Below are 26,151 nucleotides of genomic sequence, written 5' to 3'. Positions count from 1 at the left end.
GTTCCATAAGCTGAAGGAGTATTCCTTCTGAGATTGTTAGAGATAATTTTCCTTCCTTCGGTAAAGGCAAAAATACTTTATTTGTATTGCTTCAATCACACATCTATTTTTAGCTTTTATAAATAAAATGGACTCAGTAGTCTTAGGATAATTTAAATATACATTAGATACTAGAGAATGAAGATATCAGAAAATACCTTTTATATATAAAGGATTTCTCAAAGATGTTCAAAATTTACACGCTTATTATTGATCTGTGATAGATGTCAGAGGCATGCAAACACCATCCTTGGCTCAGCAACAAGAACTCTGTTTCAAACTTTGAAGCATCACCAAAATCTGAACTATTGATGCTAAGAGTATTGTTAATTGCAAATTGTTTGGGGAGAACAGAATACAATCTAATAAGTATTGTTAATTTCAAATTGTTTGGGGAGAACAGAATACAATCTAATATGTATTGTTAATTTCAAATTGTTTGGGGAGAACAGAATACAATCTAATACTAAGAGAAAAGCCAACCAAATTCTTTGGGAACCTCTGTTCTTTATTTTAAGTACTTCTGTAAACACAGCACATAATAAGTGATAAGAATATTTCTCAAAAACTCAAGTTACAACAAATTTCCTCTTTTAAAGTTCCTAGATGTTCTTTTCATATAATTCACAAAGCTTTTTATTCCCTCCTTCAAATCCCTGAATATTATCACATGAGCATTGTATGAGGGAAAAGGGTCTCAAGATTTTTATCTTATCTGTTTCTAAATCTCCTCTGGGCCCGTGCAACTCAGCTATGTCAGTTAGATTACAACGATCCCAACCTTGAAGATCCTGAGGAAGACTGCGCAACATCCCTCAAGCATTTTTCTTACTGCCACAGTTTGTATTCTAAAATGGCAGAAACAGAGCTAAAATATTGATTTGTTTTTCTTTATCTAATCCATCTCTTTCAGTCCTTCAGGACAACTGCGCTGTTTTCAAAAATTCAAATCGACTTTAACCACCACCTAGATTATTATTAAACTCCCTCCCCTAGATTATTATTAAACTCCTGAGAGTTTATTATTATTTATTTATTTATCATTTATTATTAAACCACCTCCCCTAGATTATTATTAAACTCCTGAGAAGGGTGAGAGCCATAGTGCCAAGAGTGCCAAGGAAAAATGAAGAATCTCACAGGAAAGCAGAATTTTTTTTAAAAAGTTCCTGTAACAGAAACTTAAACTGTACTGAATTCTCCAAAGGTCCGTGAGAAAAAAGGATAGGTGAGAAACAGTTAAGAGGCGGTGACAGGGCAAAGGGCACAGAGGCATTTCTCAACTGCAGAGATGGGAGAACCCTTGAGGTTGGCCACCTCCCTTTCCATCCCATGGTTGATCGAATCCCCTCTACAGATCCCAGACTAGGTTCGCCCCGGCCTGTTCTTATTTTAGAAAAAGTCACCTCTCCCACTCCCTTCTCCCAATGCCCCCTTTCAAGAACGTTGTCACCCACCTCCAAGGACCGTGCCCAGGAAGATGCATTTCTTTTTGTGGCGTTTCAGAAAATTCCATACGGACCTCAGCATCTTTAGGCCCTAGGGGTGTGCGCTGACTATGAGTGAGGGGCTGCTTCACCGGGAAACTGTTTCTTCGTCACCTGGCCCAGATGACCAAGCAAGAGCGCCGCCGTCCCGCTCTGCGCTCTCCCGAAATCACAAACGCGGCTTTCCGCAGACTGTCACCGGAGCGGCAAGGGGGCGTGGACTAGAGCAAAGCAGCTGCGCTTTCTGCGGCTGCCGCGGCGCAGCCGCCGCTGCTCACTGGTCCGACACGCCCAGGTCCGTTCAGAAATCGCTCCCGAGTGCCTTTCCATTCGACTCCCCCGGAAACGGGGGCCCGGGCCCGCCGCGTTCCGCTGCCCGCGCTCCTCCTCCGCGGCGGCCTTTGGCGCTGAGTGGTGGCCGGGTATGGAGGCGAAGGCGGCGCCCAAGTCAGCTGCAGGCGGCGCGTGCTCGGTGTCGGCAGAAGAGACCGAAAAGTGGATGGAGGAGGCAATGCACATGGTGAGGAGCCCGGGAGGTGAATGCTGCGGGGTGGGACCTTTCTCCAGCCCTCACCCCAACCACGGCATTTGAGCAAACGTTCTTTCTCGTCACCATAATTTTTATGGCAGTCAGATGTTCTGGGTGAACTACTGGCTTTACTGCCTCGAAACTTTCTGTAGCCCATTCTCACAGTGACTATGGGCGAAGGAAAGGGAGGAAATACAGAAATTATTTGTTTCATTGGGGTGGAGTATGCTGCAGACTTAGCATTCTGTCGCTGGCTGGCACGTGCTGCCTCCCTTTCCTTTCTGTGGTCACACTCTCCAATCTACAAAATCACATTATTTGAGGTTTTGGCCCCTGGACCATGTCCAGCAGAAGGAAGGAAACTGAGAACGTTTCTGGTAGAGAGCAGTATGGAAACAAATCCCTGTAGAATCGGTGTCTCGCATTCATTCATTCTTTCCTCTGCCCTTTTACGTCCTTCCCTCACTCCCTTCAGGTCTGCGGAGTAAAGGGGCCTTTCAACAGAATGGTGTGTGCTAGCGAGCTTCTTAACTGGGAAAATAGTTTGTTTGCAAACATGTATATTTACATTTTAATAACTGTACATACAGCCACGTGCCACATAATGACCTGTCTGTAAAGGTCGTTATCCTGGAGCATTAAATCTACTCACCTTAGCCCTATTGTCCCATCCAAGTACTAACCAGACCTGACCCTGCTCAGCGTCCGAGATTGGGGGACGTTCAGGGTGGTATGGAGGTAGACAACACTAGTCTCTATGTAGACTTCTGGGCTAAACCTTTTTGCCACCTTTTAGGTTGACCTTGGGCTAGCACAAGTAAATACATTTACATACGTTTACAAACAAACTGTTATCCCAGTTAAGAAGCTCGCTAGCACTTTTCAGCTCCGTTATAATCTATAGGACCACATATACAGCGGTGGTCCTATAGGATTATAACGGAGCTGAAAAGTTCCTATTGCCTAGTGACATGTAGCCCTCCTAACAAGTACTTTTTTCCCTTTAAGACCTTGAAGAAACATGTATATGCCAAAACCCAAGAAGCAGCTGCCTCCTTAGTCTTGTGTAGGAGGAGGTAAACTATGGAATCACATCCCTAGGTGTTTATAATACAATTGAGAGACAAAAATTTCAAAGCCAGAGAGGTCTAGAAATTCTTTGAAAACATCCACATGTTTAAAAAGATAAGATACAAAGTATCATGGCCAGATGCAGTGGCTTATGCCTATAATCCCAACACTTTGGAAGGCAGAAGCAAGAGGATCTCTTGATCTCAAAAGTTGAAGAACAGCCTGGGCAACATAGCGAGACCCTGTCACTACTAAACAAAAATTTAAAAATCAGTAGGGCATGGTGGCATGTGCCTGCAGTCCCAGCTACTCAGGAGGCTGAGGCAGGAGGATTGCTTCAGCCTTGGAGATTGAGGCTCTAGTGAGCCATGACTGTGCCACTATACTCCAACCTGGGAGACAGAACCAGACCCTGTCTCAAAAAAGAAAAAAAAGATACAAAGTAAAGGAAATCGCAGAGAAGGAAAATATTTGCAACATATATAAAAGGACAGGTTTAATAACCGTAACATAGAATTTATATAAAATCTAAGTACTTTCTGAGGTAAGAGGAAATATGTATACCCTAATACTGAAAAGGTCAAAGGATATGAATATATTTCTTTTTAAAATTTCCTTTTATTTTTAAAAGTGTTTTTTTGTTTAGACAGGGTCTCTCTGTGTTGCCCAAGCTGGTCTTGAACTCCTGGCCCCAGGCAATCGTCCCACTTCAGCCTCCCAAAGTGCTGGGATTACAGGTGTGGGTCACCACACCTCACCTGAACATGATATTTCTAAAAGAAGTGACGAGTAGCCAGCAAATGAATGAATACACAATTTCACTATTAATGAAATTCAAAGTAAAATGATACACAATTTTTCACCTGTTAAATTGGCAAACGTGAAAGCAATTTTAATGCTTGGTGATAATAAGGATGTGCATGTTTGAGGTGTTTGTTGGTTGGGAGGAACTGAATTTAGAACACCCTTTTATTAGGACAATTTGGCTAGGTAGATATAAAAGGCCTTAAAAGTGAGCTTATCCTTTGATCCATTAATGCCCCCCCTTTTTTTTTTCCCAAAGTGAAAATATTTTAATGTTTTATTTTTCTGATTATGTAAATAATTCATGGGCATAAAAAATTCAAACTATAAAAAAGGGTTAACCAATTATGTAAAAATTACCTGACAGTCCTATCATTAGAGATAATACTATTAGTGTTTGGGAGCATCCTTCCATATCTCTCTGTCCATATGTAAACAGCCATATGTACTTTTGCATAAATGGATTTACATGTTCTCTTTTTGATTCTCAGCACATTTTTTTGGTAGTCTTAATATATTAATCACTCCTCCCTACCTCATGGTATTTCTGTTGCTATGGAGTGACTATCAAAAATGGGACAAAGGATGTATGTGCTTTGAAATTATATAGATACTCCTGTATTGCCTTCTAGAACCATGATGCCCAATATCGTAGTCACTAACCATGTGTAGCTATTTAACTTTAAATTAATTAAGGTGAAATAAAATAAAATCCAGCTCCTCAGTTGTGTTAGCCACATTTCAAGTAGTCAGAAGCCACATATGACCACTGGCTACCATATTGGACAGTGCAGATCAAAGGATATTTCCATAACTACAAAAGGATTTGTTGGATAGCATATAAAGTTATCAACTTTACTACTTGTTAGGTTTCTTTCTGAGAGCTAAGCATAGCATCATCATAGGTTATTGTTTTAATCATCATAGCATGTTCAGCATAGCATTCTAAAGATAGGCTTGGAAAAAAAAAGTATGACTAAGTAATAGTGTTGCACTCTTGGTGTGTTCCAGATACTATGCTATGCACAGTGTTTTCATGTGGGCCATGTCATAAGCCCCACAGCAGCCCTATCAGGTGAGTATTATTATGGTCCTCATTTTCAGATGGGGATATTGAAGCTGAGAAAGTTCAGTAACTTTCCCAAAGTTAGAGAGCTGGTAAGGATGGGGCTGTGACTTGAGCCCTGTCGTCTGCTGTCAAATACTGGCCTAGCCTGCCTCTTAGTGTTAGGTAGCTCACTGCTTGCCAACATATCCTCTGCTCTCTTTCTTCCTTTTCAGTTTCCTTACCCTGAATACTGTATATCTACTGTGTAATTTAATTGGACATTTAGATTTTTTCTTTTGTGAATTGCTGAGGCATATACTTTGCCCAATTTTACTAATAGTTTGATTTAAAAAATCGCACTGTAGGAGCTCTTTGTATTTTACAGCTGTTTCTAGGAATAATTCACAAAGAAGCCATAGAAATATTTATATGGAGATGTTCTTATTTATAATAGTGAAGAATTTGAATCACTTAAATGTCAAATAATAGGAAACTAGTTAGTTGAATCAAATATGTTCATAAGGAGAAATACTGTACAACCTTTACAAAATCATGTCATGAAAAAGTATTACCCAATGTAGGGAAAGGTTAACAGTACATTTCTAAATGAAAAAGGCAGACTGCTGAACTGTATATATAGTGTAAATCTCTTTGACTTTTTAAAAACTATCAATATGTGTATGCAGGGCCTAGGGAAAAAAACAGAAAAAACTTCTGTTGCCTCAGAATAACAGGGATTATATTTTCGGGTATTGGGATTCCTAGTGTATTTTTTTTTTTTTTTTTTTTTTTTGATATATGAGGTTTTTTGTTTATTTTTTTAATCCCTAAGTTCACCTTGAACATATCTTACTTTACAATTAGGAAAAAAGAAAGATTGACTATATATATATGTATAGAAAAAAAATGTTGCAAGTTTTCTAGAAAAAAAGTCAGTTGTATTTTTTTGTAGTATGCATTTTTGGGGCAGTTGGTATTAATATAACATTATGCTAGGCTCTGAGGGAAATTCAAAAAGAAAACAAACACCGCAGATACCATTTCAACAAATGTGGTATGATTACCATTTCAACAAATGTGGTATGATTAAGTTTTTGCTATGTGTTAGACCTCATGCTGGGTGCCTAGGCTGCAGAGGTGAGCAAGAGAAGCTTCACAGTGCCTGGATCTAGTGCTTGCCTTCCAGGAACATACTGTTTAATTGATGAAATTAAGCCATGCACAGATGAAAAGGTTGGTAAGGAACATATCCGATGACCACAAGAGACAGATATAAAGTGCTATCACATAACAGCTGGCAAGGTCCTACAGCACGTCAGTTGAGATATATGGTAGAATTCCTTGTAAATTTTAAGGGACCAAAAGGATGTGGGCTGGTTGAAAGGAAAGGTTGATCCAAGCAAAGATACTGTCATGTACAAAGAAATCAAGAACTTTGTTTTGGGTTAGAAGGAGATCTAGCTATCTGTCTAGAACAGGGCTCCCTAACCTCGGGCTTAGGTTTAGGGGGATCTATGAACCCTGAAACTATATATAAAATGTTATGTGCATGTGCCTTTTTCAAGTGGGACAGTCCATAACTTTCATCAGAGTCTAAAAGGGGATTTCGGCTCTGAAAAGGTTAATAACCTAAATGAATAATGAAAAGTTAGGTTGGTTTGGCTGGCCAATGAGAGGATGGGTGGTAGTTGGGAGATCTTCAGTGCCATATTGAAGAATTTAAAGTTGATGGAGTGAAAACATCATCACTTTTTAAACCCCTGAACTTAAACTATATAACTGTTTCTGCTATTTACTCAGAGCGTAATCACTCAGAAGAGAGTAATTAGCAGAAACAGTTACATAGTTTAACCTTTTGGACATGATGATGTTCTACCTGAGAGTTGTTCTGGCTAACATGTTTGTTTCCCCTAATTTTTTGTCTTTATAGGAAATATTTCTTTGAGGGCTCATCAGAGTCTGTGCAAACAAAGTCTGTCTCCATTTCTCCCCCTTTTATCATGACATCACCGGAAAGCAGTTTATAGTAGTAATGTCTTTGGAGAAAGTAATAAACTATGAAGTCTCTTCCATCTAGGTGCTTTCATTATGTGTAACTGGGCAGGCCCTGACTAAAGAAAAAAAAGAGATTACATTCAAAGACAAAATAGAGACCAGTGTTTGGGCTGGGAAGAACAGAGATTTTATTCTTTAATTTTGAAGGTTGATCTTTTGTTACTTTACGCAAGACGTAGTCGCAATTTTTAAATATTATCTGACCTTGTTCTTTCCCTCTGAAAAAGGCAAGAAAGGTTAAACTCAAAGCTACCTGCACAAATTTCAGACCCATTTTGTCTGAGCTTTTTTGCATTTGTGAAGAAGTGATCAGACTCGACAGTAGAATTGGTGGGAGTGTTTGAAAGTATGATATGGGTACGGTGTGAAATTGATTTCCAGCTTAATTAAATCTATTGTGAACTTGTTAGTGAAGCAAATCTATGTGTTAATTGTTGACAAGGAGTTCCCCTCAGCTCACTTTCATGAGGCTTTATGTTATTCTCACTGCCCCCTCCCTTGCCTAGCATTCTAGTTGCTTACCTACTCATCCTCAGCATGGCAGGCTCGGCCATTCCTCATCAATGACGTTATTTATCCTTTTAAAATATTCCAGTCACTCATATTTGCTCTCTGTTTTGGACAGCAATGGAAAGAATTTCAGGAAAAAAAAGTGTTACTTAAAATAAACATGAAGACAGTATTGAGAGGAGTAAAATGAAATAAATTTGCTAGAAGGAAAAAGAGAAAAATGCAAAGGAAGGAATAGAAGGCACAAGCCTAGTAACATGGTGGCACGGGTGCTATCTCCAGGTGAACAAGAAAGAACTTGTAGGCAACAGGGAATCTCATCTCCCATCCCACCCATATCCTTTCCACTCGGCCCTGCATTCTCTTCTGCAGGTTTGAAGTGGCCCACATAGCCAATGTAGAGCTCTTCAGGAGATATTTTTACAGAAAATCCTGATCACATGGCCTCCGTTTGTTTATTCTCCTGCAGTTTTTTTTGTTTTTTTTTGTTTGTTTGTTTGTTTGTTTTGTTTTGTTTTGTTTTTTTAAAGACAGAGTCTCACTTTGTCGCCCAGGCTGTAATGCAATGGCACACTCTCGGCTTACTGCAACCTCCGCCTCCTGGGTTCAAGTGCTTCTCATGCCTAAGCCTCCCGAGTAGCTGGGATTATAGGCACCCACCCCCATGCCCAGCTAATTTTTGTATTTTTAGTAGAGATGGGGTTTCACAGTGTTGGCCAGGCTGGTCTCAAACTCCTGACCTCAGATGATCCACTTGTCTCAGCCTCCTAAAGTGCTGGCATTAGTGGCATGAGCCACTGTTCTCAGCCTATTTTTTTACTTTTTTTAGAGATGGACTCTCGCTGTGTTACCCAGGCTGGAGTGTAGTGGCATGATCATAGCTCACTACAGCCTTGAACTCCTCTTGCCATTTTTTTTATCCTTAAAATTTCCATGTCTCACTCTCTTGCCAACTGTTCTCTCTCATTTGGTCCCTTGATTCACTCTAAACTCAAACTCTGATAAAGCAGCTGATCAATGAAGTGTCTGTGGTTACTAAAGTAGAAGTTAGAGGCAGAACGGTGGCAGAGAGCCCTGGAATCTGGCCCTTGGTAGGTGCTCCACAAATGTTCGTTGAACAAATGAATAAGTGGAGCCACGTTGTCTATGCCCTAGTCCCAGCTCTCTCGCATGCACTAGTGTTATATATATATGTGTGTATGTGTGTGTGTGCATTACACACATACACACATATATATATATAAATCTCCCTATGCCTCAGTTTACTCATCTGTAAAATGGGGAAGATCATTATAGGCTTGTAAATGAAATGAATTAATACTTACAAAATGCTTAAATTAGTCCTGGATCAAAGTAAGCTTTCAATAAAGTATAAGCTCTTATTTTCAAGCTCTCAGAACCAGAATACTTGAGATGTGGACAAAACATTACCTCTTAAGAGGTTTGTTAGGGAAAGTATAGCTGGAGTTAAAAATTTAACCTCTTAGAAAAGTCACTGTTCAAGCTAGTGGTTTTCGTCTCCACCATTCCCCCTAAACTGCCATTGCCTTGCTGAATTAGACACACTTGACCACCTTCCTTCTTGGCCTAGTTTTTTTCTGGGGTCGTCCGTAACACCAAATATTTCTCTAAACTCACTAAGCATCTCTTCTTAATCTCCATTGCAAAATCCTTTTTGTTTACCTGTACTTATTTTTTTACTTTCATTTTGAAATAATTATAAGTTCACGAGAAATTGCAATAATAATATACTGGGAGGGCCCAAGTATCTAGTGTCCTTCAGTGGTAACATCTTGCATAGCTATAGTTCAGTATCAAAACCAGGAAAAATGCATTGGGAAAACTGCAGAGCTTATTAAGATGTCATCAGTTTTATTTGTACATGTGTGTGTGCGTGTGTGCCTATGCAATTTTGTCATGTTTAGCTCTGTATAACCATCACTGGAACTGTTTCACTACCACATGGCTCCCTGTGCCACCTCTTTATAGCTGCAGCTTCTAATCTGTTCTCTATCTCTATAATTTTATAATTCAAAAATGTTGTCCACATGAATCTGTAACCATTTGGCTTGGCTTTCTCCATTCAGCATGATTCCCATGAGATCCATCCAAGTTGTTGAGATTATCGATAGTCCATTCCTTGTTATTGCTGCATTGCGTCCCATGGTACAGGTGTAGCATAGTTTGTTTAGCAGTTCACCCACTGAAGGGCATTTGAGTTGTTTCCAGTTTTTGGCTATTATGAATAAAGCTGTTATGAACATTTGTGCACACAGACATATATTGTGTGAACATAGGTTTTCATTTCTCTGGGGTAAATGCCCAAGAGTGGAATTGTTGGGTCATACGTTAAATGCATGTTTAGCTTTTTAAGAAACTGCCAAACTATCTTCCAGTGTAGCTGTACCATTTTATATTCCGACCAGCAGTATGTGAGTAATATCAGTTCTCCACAGCCTTGCCAGCATTTGGTGTTGATTTTACGTTTCACTTTAGTCATACTGATGGGTATGTAGTGATATCTCATTGTGGTTTTAGTTCACATTTCTCTACTGGGTAATGATGTAAAAACATCTTTTGGTGTACTTGTTTGCTATCTGTATTATCTTCTTTGGTGAAATGTCTGTCTTTTGCCTTCTCATATAATTTGGATATTTGTTGCCTCCAAATTTCACGTTGAAATTGAATCCCTGGTATTAGTAGCAGGGCCTGGTGGGAAGTTTGGATCATGGGGAGGATGCCTCATAAATCATTTTTATAGTAGCAAGTTCTCACTATATTATTCTTATGAGAATATACCATCCCCTCCTTGCTTTCTTCTTCTCTTACTGTGTGATGCCTGCTCCCATTGCCTTCTGCCACGAGTGGAAGCTTCCTGAGGCCCTCACTGGAAGCAGATGCTGATACCATGCTTCTTGTACAGTCTGGAGAACTGTGAGCCAAATCAACTTCTTTTCTTTGTAAATTACCCAGCTTCAGGTATTCCTTTATTGCAGTGCAAATGGATGAAAACAGTCTTTTTCTAATGGGGTTATTATTTTACTGTTGAGTTTTAAGAGTCCTTTATATAGTCTAGATACTAGAGTTTTGCCAGAGATGTGGTTTGCAAGTACTTTTTGTTCCCATTTTAGCATGTTATTCTTCCTCTTTGCTGCATGTATTAGTTTCCTATGGCTGCTATAACAAGTTATCACAAACATGGTGGCTAAAAACAACACAAGTTTATTCTCTTATAGTTCTGGAGGCCAGAAGTCTGAAATTTTAGTGAGCCCCAATCAAGGTTTTGGCAGGACTGAATAACTTCTGGAATCTTGCCTTTTCCAGATACTGAAGTGACATTTATGACCCATTCCTCCATCTTCAAAGCCAATAGTGCAGCATTTTCAAATCTCTCTCTCTCTCCTTCCATTATCACTTCGCCTCTTGCCTTCTGTGTCAGACATCTCTCTTAGGAGGACATTTGTGATTACATTTGGGGCCCACCTGGATAATTTGGGATAATCTCTCTGTCTCAAGATCCTCAACAAATATTTTTTGCATTAATAAATAAGTTGTCTCTTCTGTGTACCTGGATCTCTGTGTAATTCTACACTTACCTTAAATAAAATTATCAGTATAATAATTGCCATAGCTACACTGGTAGTTAGCGTCTCCATCCTCCTTAACTGTCCATCTTCTTTCTGACATTCTTCTCTATAGTAGCCTATGGTGCATTTGTCTATATTAACCAAACCTTGGGACTCTTCAAGCCTTTTGAACTTGCATAAACTGGACGTGTTTTAACCACTATCACAGAACTGGGACACAACCAGCCTGTGGATAGTTCATAAAACAGTTCTGAATGCAGTCTTATTGCATCAGATACTGTCTCCTCACATCTCTCCGTGCCCCATCTCTGACCCACCAACCAGGTGGAGAAAAGAGAGGTCCAGTTTGTTCCTGCTGTGGGCTTCTCCTTTCTCCTGTAATGGCCAAATGAAGAATAAGTGTCCTTTGAGCGTGGTTGGAGTAACTGAGGAAATCCTGTATGCCTTATGATAGGAAGTTGTCACTAATTAAATAAAGTAGAACTAGAAGTAAGAGACTAGTGCAGGAGACAGAAGCCACTGTTTTAACAATGCCTTCAACTTTGCGCTTTGTATGCCCTATAATGTGTATAAGTACCTGCACTTAAGTGAGATTCAAATCTTCCAAAGTGTCTTCAGGGCTGCCACAGTAAGGAATACCTTGCCTTTCCGGCAACAGCTGTACAGCAGTTATATTCTTTTGACTGCATTGAGTTGGAAACGAATGAACACTAGTCCAAGGATTGTACTCTTCCCTTATTCTGATTCTCAGAGGCAGTATCAGGTTATACCAAGGCGTAACCTGCCTGCTTAAGCTCTCCGCCTGAAGGTAGAGTTAATTTTCCTAGGGCCCAGAGCTGCTATCATGGGGCAAGAAGAAAAATGAATGAATGGCCTGTGATAAAGGAAACTTTGAGAATATAATAATTGGTTTGCCATTCCTGGGATGGTAGTCATGGAAGTGTTCCTAAACTTGTTTTTCTCATTGATTTTTTTCAGTTGAGGTATACTTTATATACAGTGAGATGCACAGGTTGTAAATGTATCCTTCAATCCATTTTGAATAATGCAAACAGCTCTGTAATCCATGTCTTTATCAAGATCCAGAAAGTTTTCACCACCTCAGAAAATTTTTTTGTGTACCTCCCCAATCAATCTGCACATCCTCCTCCATGAAGCACCCACTGTTCCAGTTTCTGTCATTGTAGTTTAATCTGTTGTAGTACTTTGTGCAAAAGGAATCATATAGTACGTGTGCTTTTGTGTGTGACTTCCTTTACTTAGCATATCTATGAGGCTTATCCATGTTGTCACAGTATCAGTAGTTCCTTTTTATTGCCGACTAGTATTCCATTATATGAATGGGACACAGTTTGTTTATCCATTTTCTTGTTGATGGCCACCTGTGCAGTTTCAGGTTTTGACTATTAACATTCTTTTTCAAAGTTTTGGTTCTTTTTTAAGCTTTTTATTTTTTAAAAATTTTTATTTTTATTTTTTGTGGACACATATTCCCTTCTTTAAATACCCAGGAGTGGAATTTTGTTATAGACTGTGTGTGTGTTTACTTTTTAAATAAATTTTCGAAATGTTTCTCATAATGATTGTGCCATTTTACATAGCGTACTTCTAAACTCTTATTGTCTCACATGGAGTAGAAATTGTGGGACAGGGCAACATCCAGTCTGGTTACCTTTAGCTATCAGGACTCTAGAGGATAATTTCTATACTTTTTAGAGAAGCAAAGGAATTTCAATGAGGAAAGAATTGTAATAAAGGATTTATAAATGTTATTTATTCCCTACCTTTTTGCAAATACGTATTCTATCTCTGAAAAGACACATAGACCCTGGCACTTTAAGAACAGTGGTCAGTCACAGTCTCCTTTGATCGCATCTATTTCCAGTGAGAAGAAATCAGGGGCTCTGGACCTATGAAGGGGATTTTTTTTTTTTGAGTCTCCCTTAACACGGACACAACACAGAACACGGGCACTAAATACCGTAATGGAACTATATTCCAGAAAAGGGAAAGCTGCACTTCTTTGTTTTAGTCTTTGTACATATGTATCCTGTTCATGCTGCATCTCTTTCTTTCCTATACTCTTTTCAAGTATGGAGTATTACATCTTACATTTTCCACTTTGTGTTTCAGGCCAAAGAAGCCCTCGAAAATACTGAAGTTCCTGTTGGTTGCCTTATGGTCTACAACAATGAAGTTGTAGGGAAGGGGAGAAATGAAGTTAACCAAACCAAAAATGTATGTGAGTTGAGCAGTATAATTGCAAACATACAGTAGTGATGGGTGGACTGGAGAGAACTGACCACAGTTGGTGTGAAGATGAGACTGAATATAGTCCCGTAACTGCCAGTGGTGGGTAGCTTTTCTTAACGCCTCTCTTTTTCAGTATCATTTTCTTCCTGATTTTGAAAGTGATACATGTTTATTTTTTTTATTGTGGAAAATTTCAGAACAATTTAATGAAGCCATAAAATCTTAGTGAATAATTTTCTGTTTAATAGAGTTTTACTCTAACGCTTGAGTGAAACCCAAGAGGGGATTTTATTTCATCAGAATATCATCATGGAAGAAACAAGTCTGTCTCTACTTTAAGCCAATCTAATATATGAAATTTTCATTTTACAAAATAGGTCAATTTAACTCATATTGCACTCCTTTTTTAGTACCTTTAAATAATATTTTCATCTTAGTACATTAAAAAAGTATCCTCAAATTGTAGCTTTGGAGGGAGGTATGAAGATTATATAAAGGAAGCTATTTCTGTATCAGATAATTCAACAAACTAGGGTCTTCCACACCAGCTGCCTCTGTAGCTACATGTAGTATGTACATTTTAATAGCTTGTATGACTTTTATTACAGTTAGGTTGGGAAGTTCATGGTTCAAGGTAGTGCTTCTTAAACGTGGTATCACAACAATGTGTCATGGTAAGTATACTTGGGAAGTATAAGTAAACTACCAAATTTTGTGATTACAAAAATTCCTAGGTGGACTCAAAGATCACTTATACCTGTAATGCCATTCACACAGACTTTTGTCTTGTCGTGTGATTTTGGGAGCCAGAGAATAAGCTGGTGTTGATACCAGTGCTATGAGAACTTTAAAGTTCATCTGTCAGTCACATCTGTTGAAAAGAAAACTGATATTTAGCAAAACACATGTAAGATAGGAATCCAGATTCGCAAATCTTTTATTATTTATTTTTGACCATAAAACAACAGGATTATATTTTAATACATAACTTCTGTACAACCAAAAAAATAAAACACCACAGTAAAATAAACAGGAATAAACATGGTATTTCATTTGCAGTGCTTGACAAAATGCTCACATCCTTAATCAGAAATGAGCTCTTAGAAATCAGTAACAAAGAGACTAATATTACAAGGGAAGTGAAAATAAAAGGAACAGATGAAAATGAAATAACAAGTAACCAATAAGGCTATACAAAGATGATCTAGCTTAACTTTAACAGAAGAAAAAAGCAATTTCTTTGCAACATTACATTATCCGTGATTTAAAATAGTGATATCTAATGTTTGAACAGTTTTAGGAAATGGGAAACATTCAAACACTGGGAAAGCTTACATTGATTATAGGAAATTTACTCAAAATGTAGATTTTGCGTATACTTCGCTCCAGCAGTTCCAATCAATAGGAACTGTTCCGACAAAGTAGTTGGACAATTCGGATTTACATATAACCATGTTCACTGCATAGAAAATCTGTAGTTAATATGTCAGCCCCCCAAAAAACTTTTTTATCAATTTGCTTATGAAAAATAGTAGATTGAAGTGTAGAATTAGAAAGAAAAAAGGCACTTAAATAAAAATATAGTATTTCACAAAATTCTTTTTCCTTTGAATTCTTGAAAAAGACAGCTTTTTAATCAATCAGTTTTAAATTTACCCTGTGATAAGTGAGAAGCATGAATATATGCAAGTCATACTTTTTATTTTTATTTATTTATTTACTATGGAAATGCTTTGATAGAGGTGAACATGGAGTGAGAACAGCAAATGGCCACACGGACATGGCTATCACAGAACACATTGTGCGTAAATGAAGAATTCATACCGCCCACACCCTTAACCCAGTAACAGAAGGCTCTAGGCCCCCTTTTCCTCAGTCCACTCCTCAAACTCTCCCTCCTCAGCAGTGGCATCCTAGGACTATTGGTACTCTGATACCAGGTCATTCATGTTGCTCTCGGCCTCAGAGAATTCCATCTCATTCCTGCCCTCACCTGTGTACCAGTGCAGGAAGGCCTTGCACCTGAACATGGCTGTGAACTGCTCTGAGATGTGCCTGAGCAGCTCCTGGATGGCCATGTTGTTACTGACAAAGGTGGTGGACATTTTTAGCCCTGGGGATGGGATGTCCCAGAAAGCTGTTTTCCCATTGTAGGGGATTCAGTCAGCAAAATAGCTGCTGTTCTTGGTTTGGATATTAAGCATTTGCTCCTCTACCTCCCTCATGGACATGCAGCCCCTGAAAATGGCAGCCTCTGTTAGGTAGAGACCATATTGGGGGCCATAGGCAGCCATCATGTTCTTGGCATCAAACATCTGCTGGGGGAGTTCAGCCACTGTCAGGGCCTTCTTTGTTGTTTAAATGCTCATTTTGAAATACCTTTTTAAAATTTCAAATACAGAAAGTAGAAGCAGTTCTATTCTCATTTCTCTATGCAGGACTATTAAAATTTTGCCATATTCTTCCAGACAATTTTCTTTCATATAAATCATATAACAATATACACATATATACAGTCTTTTAATTTTAACTCACATGTATAATAATTTCAAACAATGTTAAAATAATTACCATTATCATAACACTGAGCAGTATTATTTAACTGTCAGGATAGTCATTCCCATGTAGAATTCACATTTTTAAATTAGCCATTACCATTTCAGTTAGAAAAAACAGAAGCATGTACGCATACCTCTGCAATTAGTTGATGTTTGTTGAAAAATGACATAATTTTAAATATCAATTTAAAATACTGTAAAACATACAAAAATTTTTTTTGAAAAAATGTTTTGAAGAATTTAAAAAAATGTTTTAATTACATTCATGTTGACTCACAAAGCAGTTATTAAGAGGATATTAAAACATAAAGTAATAAACAATACAGCAATTAATTAATGTATAGATACTTATTTAGGAGTAGAATTCTGTATTTTAAATCATGGTCATATTTTCCAGTTTGCATTTTGTGTATGATATCTTTAAGATGAGAACTTTAAATGTCCTAACAATATCCATCTAACCCCATCCAGTGACCTGGGTTTCTTCTATACGCTGAAATTAACCTGGGTTTATTTTGTTATTCTGCGTCATAAAGAAGATTACTCTATAACTATAGCACAGAAAGACTCTTGACCCCAAGTGAGAAGACCTGAGTTCTGCATTTGGATCTGATACCACCACCACCACCCCGTTGCCACCACCACCTCTTCTCCCAGCTGTGTGTGATTAACACATGCCAGCTTGGCTTAGTTTCTTTTTCTTTAGTAGCAAAAGAGAGAGTTGCCTGAGATGATTGAGTTCAGCAATTGTTTATTGAGAGCTGTAGGGAGATTTGATTCCATAATTTAAATCTGATTTTTTGAAAGCACCTAAGTTGGGGAAACCTTTTTTTTAAAACTCTCCATTTAGTTTTGGTGTGCAGCCAGGTTTGGGAACCGCTTCTCTAAAGCACCTTCCATCTCTGGTAATCAATTCTGTGATTCACTCATGTAGCCCCTTGGCCAGCTCCGCTCCCATCTGCCTGTAGCTTCTGTGGCATCTTGGGCCACTGTGCTAGCACTTTTCATACCCTGCCCTATCACACAGGTAAATGAGCCCCACCAGATTTTATGCTTGTTAAGGACAGAGACTTTTTATCCTACACAGAATTTATTTAGCCCAGTGACTTGTACATAGTTAGCACTCAGTGTAAATTATTGATAAATGCTATTGTCATGAATATTACAAATAATTATTCCATATAGAATCTATGATTCATTTTAAGCTATTTTAGTAAGGGAGAAAGAAAAGGAGACAAGAGCTAGCAGAGTACATGTATAGTATTATGTGGCACCATGCTTCATGTAATTCAGATTTATAAGGTGTATAAGTGTAGATACCAGTGTATACCATTTTACATATGGGAAATCTAGACTTACAGAAGTTGAGTAACTTGCCTAAGTCCACATAATTAGTAATGTCACTGTCAAAATTCAAATTTAAATGTAGTCAGTTCTTCATGCTTTGTGATCTCTCCTGTACTGCTTCCCACAAAGTGTCTGAAACCAATACCAAATCTCTTCTTCTCTAGAGTCTTCCAGTATATAAAACCTCATTCCCCAAAAGTGTAAGAGGTGACATTCCAGTAAACTTAATGTAGATTTGCTTGGAGTGAGATCAGTGACAGCCTTGAACATATATTTGAAACTAGAGCACAAGCTTTTGAAAATTTTGCTTCCCCTGAAATATTCAGAAACCATACACTTTTTTTCTTTGCTTTTTAGACTTACCTTCTCTGTGGCATTTTAATTGAAAGAGTTTCCCCTAAGATACTTAGGTACTTAACTAAAAATGCAGCATGATTCCTTTGGCATCTCTGATTAGATATCTTTCGCAAGTGAGGTTATGGTACTTAAACTGGGGAATACATTGTCCCCTGCTAAGGGTGTCTTGAAACTGTATTTGTTAAAATATTGGCAGAAAGGATAGGTGCATATTTTGTACTTATTTTTTGTATATTTGTAAAATAGTAGTCACTTGAAGCAAACAACATCAGTGCAAGCCCCTTTCTCTTTTCAGGCTACTCGACATGCAGAAATGGTGGCCATTGATCAGGTCCTCGATTGGTGTCGTCGAAGTGGCAAGAGTCCCTCTGAAGTATTTGAACACACTGTGTTATATGTCACTGTGGAGCCGTGCATTATGTGTGCAGCTGCTCTCCGCCTGATGAGTATCCTTTGACTTCATGAGTTAATGTCTTGTACCATTCATGTGAACAAGAGAGTGGCCTAAATATGAAAACACAGACTTAGGAAACACCTTGTAAAACGTAACGTAGTGTCTCTTACAAAAAAAGGAAAGCTTTTTAAATAGTAAAATGACCTATTTCTTTTCATATTAATAAACGTAGAATGATTACACAAATAATTTAGAGAAATAAAATGTTAGAACTATCTTAAACAGTTATATAAAGATAAATCATAAATTAAGTTGAAGTGGATTATAAAACAGTTTGCAAAGGAAAAGTGCTAAAGAATATGCAGCTAAGTTTTGCCTTTGGATAATGGATTGTGAGTGATTTAAATTTTTTTTCTCTGTTTATCTGTTGGTTTGTTTGCCATGAATACCTATTACAATGTACCAAACATTATCAGTAAAAAGTAAATAAGAAGTAAAAAATCCTTTATGATATTCTAATTGTAAATGGAAAATGAGTAGTTACTGCTCTTTGGATTGTCTTGCATGGATTAAGCAACTTAAATAGTTCAGAGACACTGCAGGGACTTCTAAAGATCTTTTTAAAAAATTATTTGAAAATTGAAAAACTCAAGTTTTTAGTTGCTTATTTTTTATATACTTATTTTACTATTTATGGATGGATAATTTTAACACTTCAAAAATAATACAGAAGTTTTTGGGTATGATAAAATGTACAGTCTCTATAAAAGGGTTATTATAGGCAACTTAGAATTCTCTCCTCATCCTGCCTTACAAAATAGCTAAGTTTTAGTCTATTTTGTATTAGGGCACAGGTTATATTTTATTTGGGGCAAGAACAGGGAAGAATCTGTTATTTTTAAAAGGTGAAAATCCCTGGATTACATTTCTGCATCCTTTCTGGCTCTGACTCCCTGGTGATTCTGAAAAAGTGATTTAGGAAAGAGCAGAGAGAGCCCTGAACTGTGAACATTAAGCAACCACATACTCAGTTTTCATTCTGTTTGCAGTTGTTAAATATCATTTTCTCAAACTTTAAACCCTTTTCTTCTGTGTAACTGGATTGTATGGTTTATAAGACTAATCCTAAGCTTCATTGTTTTGAAGAGTAGCATGAGCTTTCCTCTCCAAGATGGCTAGTATAAACCTACTCTGATTTTGTCATGATGCATACTTGAACTGTACATTCTATGCAGGACCTTAATTCTGTCTTATAAATCCCACTGGTTGTATATGGCTGTCAGAATGAACGATTTGGTGGTTGTGGCTCTGTTCTAAATATTGCCTCTGCTGACCTACCAAACACTGGGAGACCGTTTCAGGTAATACAAACTGCTTATGCTTTTTCTTTCTTGCTAATTATTTTCATCTCTTTATGCGCTTGTGAATAACTAGTGTGTGGCCAGTATATGAAGAAACCATGATAGAATCAGACATCTTGGATATTAGAACCTCTGGTGGAGTTCATTTATGCCTCAGTATAAGATGACAGGGAAGAGTTTCTAAATGAGTGCCTACCTGTCTTCATTCACAGACTCCCTCCTGAAGGAGAGTCCCCACCCTTCCCAGCTGACTCCGAACACTCTTCACCAACACCGTTAGGTATGCCTGAAGACACTCTCACTGTTGGAGTTTTTATTCAATGAATGTTACCAGCTCTGTGCCCTACCAAGTTTGGTGATGCTTGGCCTGTGTCAGTGATGCTAGAGACTATTTACAGCACACACAATATTTTTGCACAAATTTAATCATTTTGCTTGATTGCCACATCCTACTTTTAGTATCTAGCAATCACTGTATTTTCATGTTTTTTTCCCTCTGTCTTTGTAATGTTGAAATTTCCCCCAGACCTAGGAATCCATGTCTTTAGTCTCTTAGAAATTCCCTTTTCCCTTTAATCTTGCCACTTCTCCCAAAGTTTTTATGGGTCAGACTATAAGCAATAGCAATTTGTATTTCAGAGTTTGGACTGTGACTATACCCCTGCTTTCATTAACTGGTTTGATTGTTTTTCTCTCCAAGATGTAAGGTTAATGTAAAAGTATTATGCTTTAAAAAGAAAAAACTTTAACAAATGCTGGATATGGATGGGTAGTTCACTTCAAAAACTTCAGGTGTTCCTAGAATACTTTAAGGACCTATGAAGGACCAAATTTGGCTGAGTCTCACTGAGAACGAGTTTTTAAAACGTTCTTGAGTTTTCTAGCTGAACATTAGCTTTCCTATCAACTTCTGTACATTTGAGAATAGATACTGTTTAACATTACATCAGAAAAGAAATTGTAATGCAACGATGGAGACTGAAGGATACAATTGGCTTGATCATTAAAGATATTTAGAAAGTGATTTGATTTTTTCCAATCACTTCTATTAGTAGCTCAAATTTTGCTTACATAACTCTTTGCAAATGAATTGCTGACTCTGTATTTCCTTTATGAGAATGATCTAAATAATTTTTCAGTTTCTGGGCAGAACAAAGATGAGCCTTTTGATGTCAGACATGGGAGGAATATTTCTCTCCAATGTGTCAGTGACATAGGGCACAAACACAAGTCCTTTCTCACACATCCTTGTCATCGATGCAGCAGAACCGAAACAAGTTCATTTGCAGTGTGTATACCTAGCCACATTGGCTCAGCTGCAAATCAATGACTGTGGCTTGCAGCCGTATCTCCAGGCTTAATGCCAAATTATGGTTTTTTTAAAGGTGCTTTTAGATTCTAAGGAAAACCATGGTGCCCCAGGCTCTGAATGCTGGGTATTCTTTTTTTTTGTTGTTTGTCTGGGCTTGGGAGGCAGCAGCTGATTGGGAGGTGGGATACTGTTTCTTACTGCAGAATTACAGATTCTTTCATATGATATTATAAGCAGCATTAAAGTTTGTAGAGGCTAATAGAACTATTCTTTTCAAAGAAGATGGTGATTAATTATAATACCTGTTTGTTTTTTAAAATTTTTATTTGATGACTGGGTGCAGTGTCTCATGCCTGTAATCCCAGCACTTTAGGTTTCTGAAGGTGGGTGGATCACGAGGTCAGGAGATCAAGACCATCCTGGCTAACACAGTGAAACCCTGTCTCTACTAAAAATAAAAAAAATTAGCTGAGTGTGGTGGCGGGCGTCTGTAGTCCCAGCTACTTGGGAGGCTGAGGCAGGAGAATGGCGTGAAACCAGTAGGCGAAGCTTGCAGTGAGCTGAGATTGTGCTCCAGCCTGGGTGACAGAGTGAGACTCCGTCTCAAAAAAAAAAAAAATTATTTTATTATTAATGTGTGCTTTTTATTAATGCCACAAATTTGTCGCTGTAATGGATACTTGAAAATATAAATAATAAATTATCTTGGTGTGTTAGAGTGGTGCAGTTTCCTTCAAGGCCTGTAACTCAGCAGTTCTCATTCCTGACTGCCCATTAGAATCTCCTAGAGGCTTCTAGGCCTGACTCTGCTCAGCCCTGCCCCAGACCCTGCTCAGCCCTGCCCCAGACCATCTGAATCAGAAGGCAGGGGGCCAACAGTGCTGTGTTTCCAGAGAGCTCCAGGCGGTTCTCCTGAGCAGTCATGGTTGAGAACCACTGCTCTCATCCCACGTGAGAGGAGAGGGCTCTGAGTGTGTGAGTGGAGTGGAGGGCGACTCCTGGAGAGCTCCAGCACTTAACGCAGCAGGAAGCAGAGGGCATCTGTGACGGGACTGGCCGGCAGTGGTTAGGATGGTGAAATGCTGAGAAGCCAAGGGAGGCAAAGAGCGGTCAGATGGAGCACGGTGGCCAGTTGCCTCCAGGACTGCAGAGTTGAGGAAGCTGAAAGGAGACCAGTGTTTTGGTCAGTAGGGACCTGGGGATTTCTGAGAGGGCAGATATCGGGGGAAACCCCACCCCTGATATTCAACATGGGTTCTTTTCTATTTCCCTAAGCATCGGCTGGTCTGAGAAATAAAGGAAAAGAGTGCAAAAGAGAGAAATTTTAAAGCTGGGTGTCCGGGGAGACATCACGTCGGCAGGTTCCACGATGCTCCCTGAGCGGTAAAACCAGCAAGTTTTTATTAGCGATTTTCAAAAGGGGAGGGAGTGTACGAATAGGGTGTAGGTCACAGAGATCACATGTTTCACAAGGTAATAAAATATCACAGAGCAAATGGAGGCAGGGTGAGATCACAGGACCACAGGACAGGGTGAAATTAAAATTGGTAATGAAGTTTTGGGCACACATTGTCATTGATGGCATCTTATCAGGAGACAGGGTTTGAGAGCAGACAACCGGTCTGAACAAAATTTACTAGTCGGGAATTTCCTCGTCCTGATAAGCCTGGGAGTGCTATTTCATCCGTTTGTCTTCAACCATAAAAGACAGCCGCCCCCAAAGCAGCCATTTTAGAGGCCTACCGCAGGGGTGCATTCTCTTTCTTAGGGATGTTCCTTGCTGAGAAAAAGAATTCAGTGATATTTCTCCTGTTTGCTTTAGAAAGAAGAGAAATATGACTCTGTTCTGCCCGGCTTACCGGCAGTCAGAGTTTAAGGTTATCTCTCTTGTTCCCTGAACATTGCTGCCATCCTGTTCTTTTTTCAGGATGCCCAGATTTCATATTGTTCAAACACACATGCTCTACAAACAATTTGTGCAGTTAATGCAATCATCACAGGGTCCTGAGGTGACATACATCCTCCTCACCTTACGAAGATGACAGGATTAAGAGATTAAAGTAAAGACAGGCATAGGAAATCGCAAGGGTATTGATTGGGGAAGTGCTAAGTGTCCATGAAATCTTCACAGTTTATGTTCTTCTGCCATGGCCTCAGCCAGTCCCTCCGTTTGGGGTCCCTGACTTCCTGCAACAGGCAGATTCAGTGAAGCGCTGGGAACTCAAGCCAGTAAAGATGAGGCCACTGAGGAGTGAAGGCAGGAGCAGGGTGTCAGCCTTTGATGGGGCAGGGTGGACGGAAGGTTATTTGTTATGGCAAAGGTTTATGCAGGTGTGGGAGGCCCAGGCAAGGGCAGACTGAAGACACAGGAGAATGGGAGGTTCGTTCTGAACAGCATCTTGCAGTAGGTGGTCGTCCTGTCCCCTGTGCCTGTGCTTTCTGGCACCTTCCTTCCAGATGCTCATTGTGTCATTTCATGCATTTCAGAAGGGTGCATGGTTTTAAGTCCAAACTCTTCTGACAAACTTTCCAAGCCATACATATTTTTTATCCCATTTTTTGTCTTTCTTTTCTTATGCTTCCTTAATAATCACCTCATCGTCTATCAGCTGATTTCCTCATACACTACCCAGGCTGCTTCTTGCCCTTTCCCTGAAATGCTCTGCTTAGCCTCTTTAAATATTCTCTATCCCTAAGGTAAGTTCAAGTTTCGTGCCTTCAGGTAATATTTCATATGGTAACACTCCTTACCGATAACACAATTTCTTATTTGTTCTTTCACATGTTATGATTTCTTTTCCCCAGTTAGATGCTAAAGATAGAACAAGCTGAATTTTATTTTTTAAAAGCCTCTATAGCAAGGGTTGATAAGCTTTTTCTGCAAAGGGTTAGCTAGTAAATATTTCACCCTTTGTGAGCCACTTCTGTCTCTGTCACTTAGTCTTTTTTTTTCTTTAACAAAACTTTTAAGATATAAGAACCATCCTTAGCTCACAATTCTCAGCTTTGTAACGGATTTGGTCCACCAAGTATAATTTGCCAACCCTAGCTCTATAGCATCAAATGCTTAATGGGCCACTAGTAAATAGGAGCAGATAAAAATAATGCTTAATGAGCACTTATGATGTGCCAGGTATTTAACAGGTATTATCTCACTTAATCCTCACAAAATCCCACTGAAGTAAGTGCTATTATTGCCAACATTTGATAAATAAGGCATGGAAAGTTTAAGTGCCTAACCCGAGATCACAAAGCTGGTAACTTCTACAATAGTTGATGGATGAGTAACAGTTGATTGGGAGTGAAGCCTCACTGAGGCCATATATTAAACATCTTTTGGAAGTGTACCTCCTTACCTATGTTACTCATATCCCCAAAGTTTATTAACATATGAAATCTGTTTACATAATCACGTATATATTGTTGTTTTTATGGGATACAACACACATTTTCATAGGCCTATGTTCATTCTCAGCTTTCTCATTCCATCAGTGTATCCCTGGATATCGGGCTGAGGAAGCAGTGGAAATGTTAAAGACCTTCTACAAACAAGAAAATCCAAATGGTCAGTTTTCTATTGTAAATAATGTACTTCCCTTAAATCTATACAAAGAGAGTCTGCTATGAGCTTACCTCTTCACTTTCTTTTTCTTTTCTATTCTTTTCACAGCCCCAAAATCAAAAGTTCGGAAAAAGGAATGTCAGAAATCTTGAACATGTTCTGATGAAAGAACCAAGTGACCCAAAGTGACCTGGACAAGATTCCTAGACTGAAAGCTGTTGACATCGTTGAATCATATGTTTATATATTGTTTTTAATCTGTGGGAAAATGGTGTCTCTCATCATTTGCTCTGTTAAGGGAACAAATTAGCACTTTTTAGAAGTCTGACAATTGTAAACAATTGTTAGCTTTTCCACAAGCTGATTCCCATTTTGAGATGGGGAGAAAATTAAGGTTTAAGGTTTTAGAAATTAGCAAGTAGTGCGTACCGTTCCAGCCACAAGTGCCCAGTTCAGGCAAGTGCTGACTTTTTAGAGAATGTGTGGCCAGACCCAGGGGCCTGGAGTGTGTCTGAACTGCATACAGTGTGCCACCCTGAGAACACCTTCTCCAGGACTGCCATTTCAGAGTCAGATTCTTCATTTTTTGCAGCTACGATGTTCTCCCAGGTCAATGAGGGGCTGTGACTTCTCTCTAAATTGTATGTAAGTTGTGTATATAGAGACCATAATTATATGGTTCTTAAAAAGACTTTGCTTTTATAAAGCATTTAGAGAACATGCATAGTTTTAAAACAAGTGCTTGGGTTGTCACTTAAATTATAGCGTATTGCTATAATAAAACCTAATTTATGTCTTATTTGAAGATGAATAGTCTTCAAAGATAAAGACTAAATGGGACAATTGTTATTGAGCAAAAAACCAAATTATCCTGCCCTCGTGGAGCTTATATTCTAGCGAGGGGAGATAGATATGATAGATAACACAGTTTATTGGAGGAAAATAAGAGTTACGGCAAAAAGCAAAAGGAACACAGGGTAAAGAGGATGGGTGCCAGTCGGTGGTGAGAATGCTGACTGAAAAATAGAATGGTCAGTTTAATCTGAAACAAACGGTTATTTCTTTAAAAATCCATATAATAAATTTAAAATCTAAAATGTAAAACTTTGAACACAACACTAGAAAGGGTATCCACAGCACGAAGTCCCCAGTTCACCTCCCTGACTATAGGGCAGCTTTGCACAGCCCCACTGGGCGCACTGTGTGCTTCTGCCCAGAAGGGGGCCTTGCCGTTCCACCAGAAGCTCAGCTCCAGGCCCTGGAGGGGCTGCTGCTCCTCAGTTGCATTTCTTCAGTAGATTCATTTCCTTGATGCAAAGCATCTGTATTTGTTGGTTCTGTCATTTGAGCGATGTCTCTGACTTGTTTGTTTTGAATTACATTACAGGCTGGAATGTAATTGTGGTGAAAGTATTTTTATATTGCTGAGAGTAGCAGCTAATCACAGTTACATGCTTCAGAGGATTTATAATTGCTTGGTTTTGTGTGTGTGTGTGTGTGTGTGTGTGTGTGTGTGTGTTTAACTGCATTTGAAAAGTTTTATGGAGAATATGCATGATTTTAAATCTGTGATAACGTTACATGTACCTTCAATTTCATCCACTTTAAAAACTATCTTCTTATTAAATTTTAGTGCTTTGACTAGTTTGTTCCTTTTTGCAGTTGGTCGTAATTCATTTCTGGCTTCTTATGCTTTTCTGCAAGCAGATTTCATTGCACTTATTGTGTTCATATCATTTTCTTGGGGATTATTTGTAGGACAACCAACCTGGAGTTTTGTCTCTGTGGAGTACCACCTGGTAAGTCTGGTTTAGCATCTTATGTCCAGTAGGTACTTGGTAAACATTTGCTAAATGAAATTACTCCTTGAAATTTGG

General features: G+C 38.7%; 2 protein-coding genes across 14 annotated transcripts in view; one reads left to right on the top strand and one right to left on the bottom strand.

Annotated features, from left to right (window-relative positions):
* Window positions 1-1,805, bottom strand: part of PEX3 (peroxisomal biogenesis factor 3) — a 59,922-nt gene extending 58,117 nt beyond the window's left edge. For all 8 annotated transcript variants that reach the window (XR_012433502.1, XM_045390361.3, XM_074037172.1 and 5 more), the window contains exon 1: window positions 1,497-1,805. Coding sequence is in view for 7 of the 8 variants with exons in the window: in XM_045390361.3 (XP_045246296.1) it covers window positions 1,497-1,569 (73 nt within the window). In the remaining variant the exon portion in view is untranslated. The remainder of the gene's footprint in view (window positions 1-1,496) is intronic.
* A 130-nt stretch (window positions 1,806-1,935) lies between these two features.
* Window positions 1,936-25,915, top strand: ADAT2 (adenosine deaminase tRNA specific 2). Of its 6 annotated transcripts, none has more exons than XR_001489997.4 (7): window positions 1,936-2,046; window positions 13,264-13,368; window positions 17,941-18,091; window positions 19,294-19,400; window positions 19,613-19,680; window positions 24,205-24,277; window positions 24,383-24,525. XR_001489997.4 is itself a non-coding variant. In XM_015448739.4 (7 exons), exons 3-7 carry the CDS (start codon window positions 13,309-13,311, stop codon window positions 24,424-24,426), a joined length of 435 nt encoding a protein of 144 aa, XP_015304225.3. In that variant the 5' UTR covers window positions 1,936-2,046; window positions 4,942-5,005; window positions 13,264-13,308; the 3' UTR covers window positions 24,427-25,915. The 6 variants fall into 6 exon arrangements, 4 of the variants coding, with proteins under 4 accessions (XP_015304225.3, XP_005552060.3, XP_015304224.3 ...); XM_015448739.4 differs by lacking the exon at window positions 19,613-19,680 and adding an exon at window positions 4,942-5,005 and having other exon boundaries at window positions 24,383-25,915; XR_012433503.1 differs by lacking the exons at window positions 19,294-19,400; window positions 19,613-19,680 and adding an exon at window positions 23,322-23,409 and having other exon boundaries at window positions 24,383-25,915.
* The last annotated feature ends 236 nt before the right edge of the window (window positions 25,916-26,151 follow it).

This window comes from Macaca fascicularis, chromosome 4 (assembly GCF_037993035.2).
Source record: "Macaca fascicularis isolate 582-1 chromosome 4, T2T-MFA8v1.1".
Lineage (NCBI taxonomy): Eukaryota > Metazoa > Chordata > Mammalia > Primates > Cercopithecidae > Macaca > Macaca fascicularis.
Note: the sequence above shows the minus strand (reverse complement) of the source record. Positions and strands in the feature narration are given on the sequence as shown.

What these genes read in the sequence shown, in the direction of transcription:
- ADAT2 (XM_005552003.5), top strand. Translation starts at nt 1,951, where the DNA reads ATGGAGGCGAAGGCGGCGCCCAAGTCAGCTGCAGGCGGCGCGTGCTCG. An exon ending in AAGTTAACCAAACCAAAAAT is followed by an intron (nt 13,369 to 17,940) that starts GTATGTGAGTTG and finishes TTCTCTTTTCAG; the next exon opens with GCTACTCGACATGCAGAAAT. An exon ending in ACACTGGGAGACCGTTTCAG is followed by an intron (nt 19,401 to 24,204) that starts GTAATACAAACT and finishes TCATTCCATCAG; the next exon opens with TGTATCCCTGGATATCGGGC.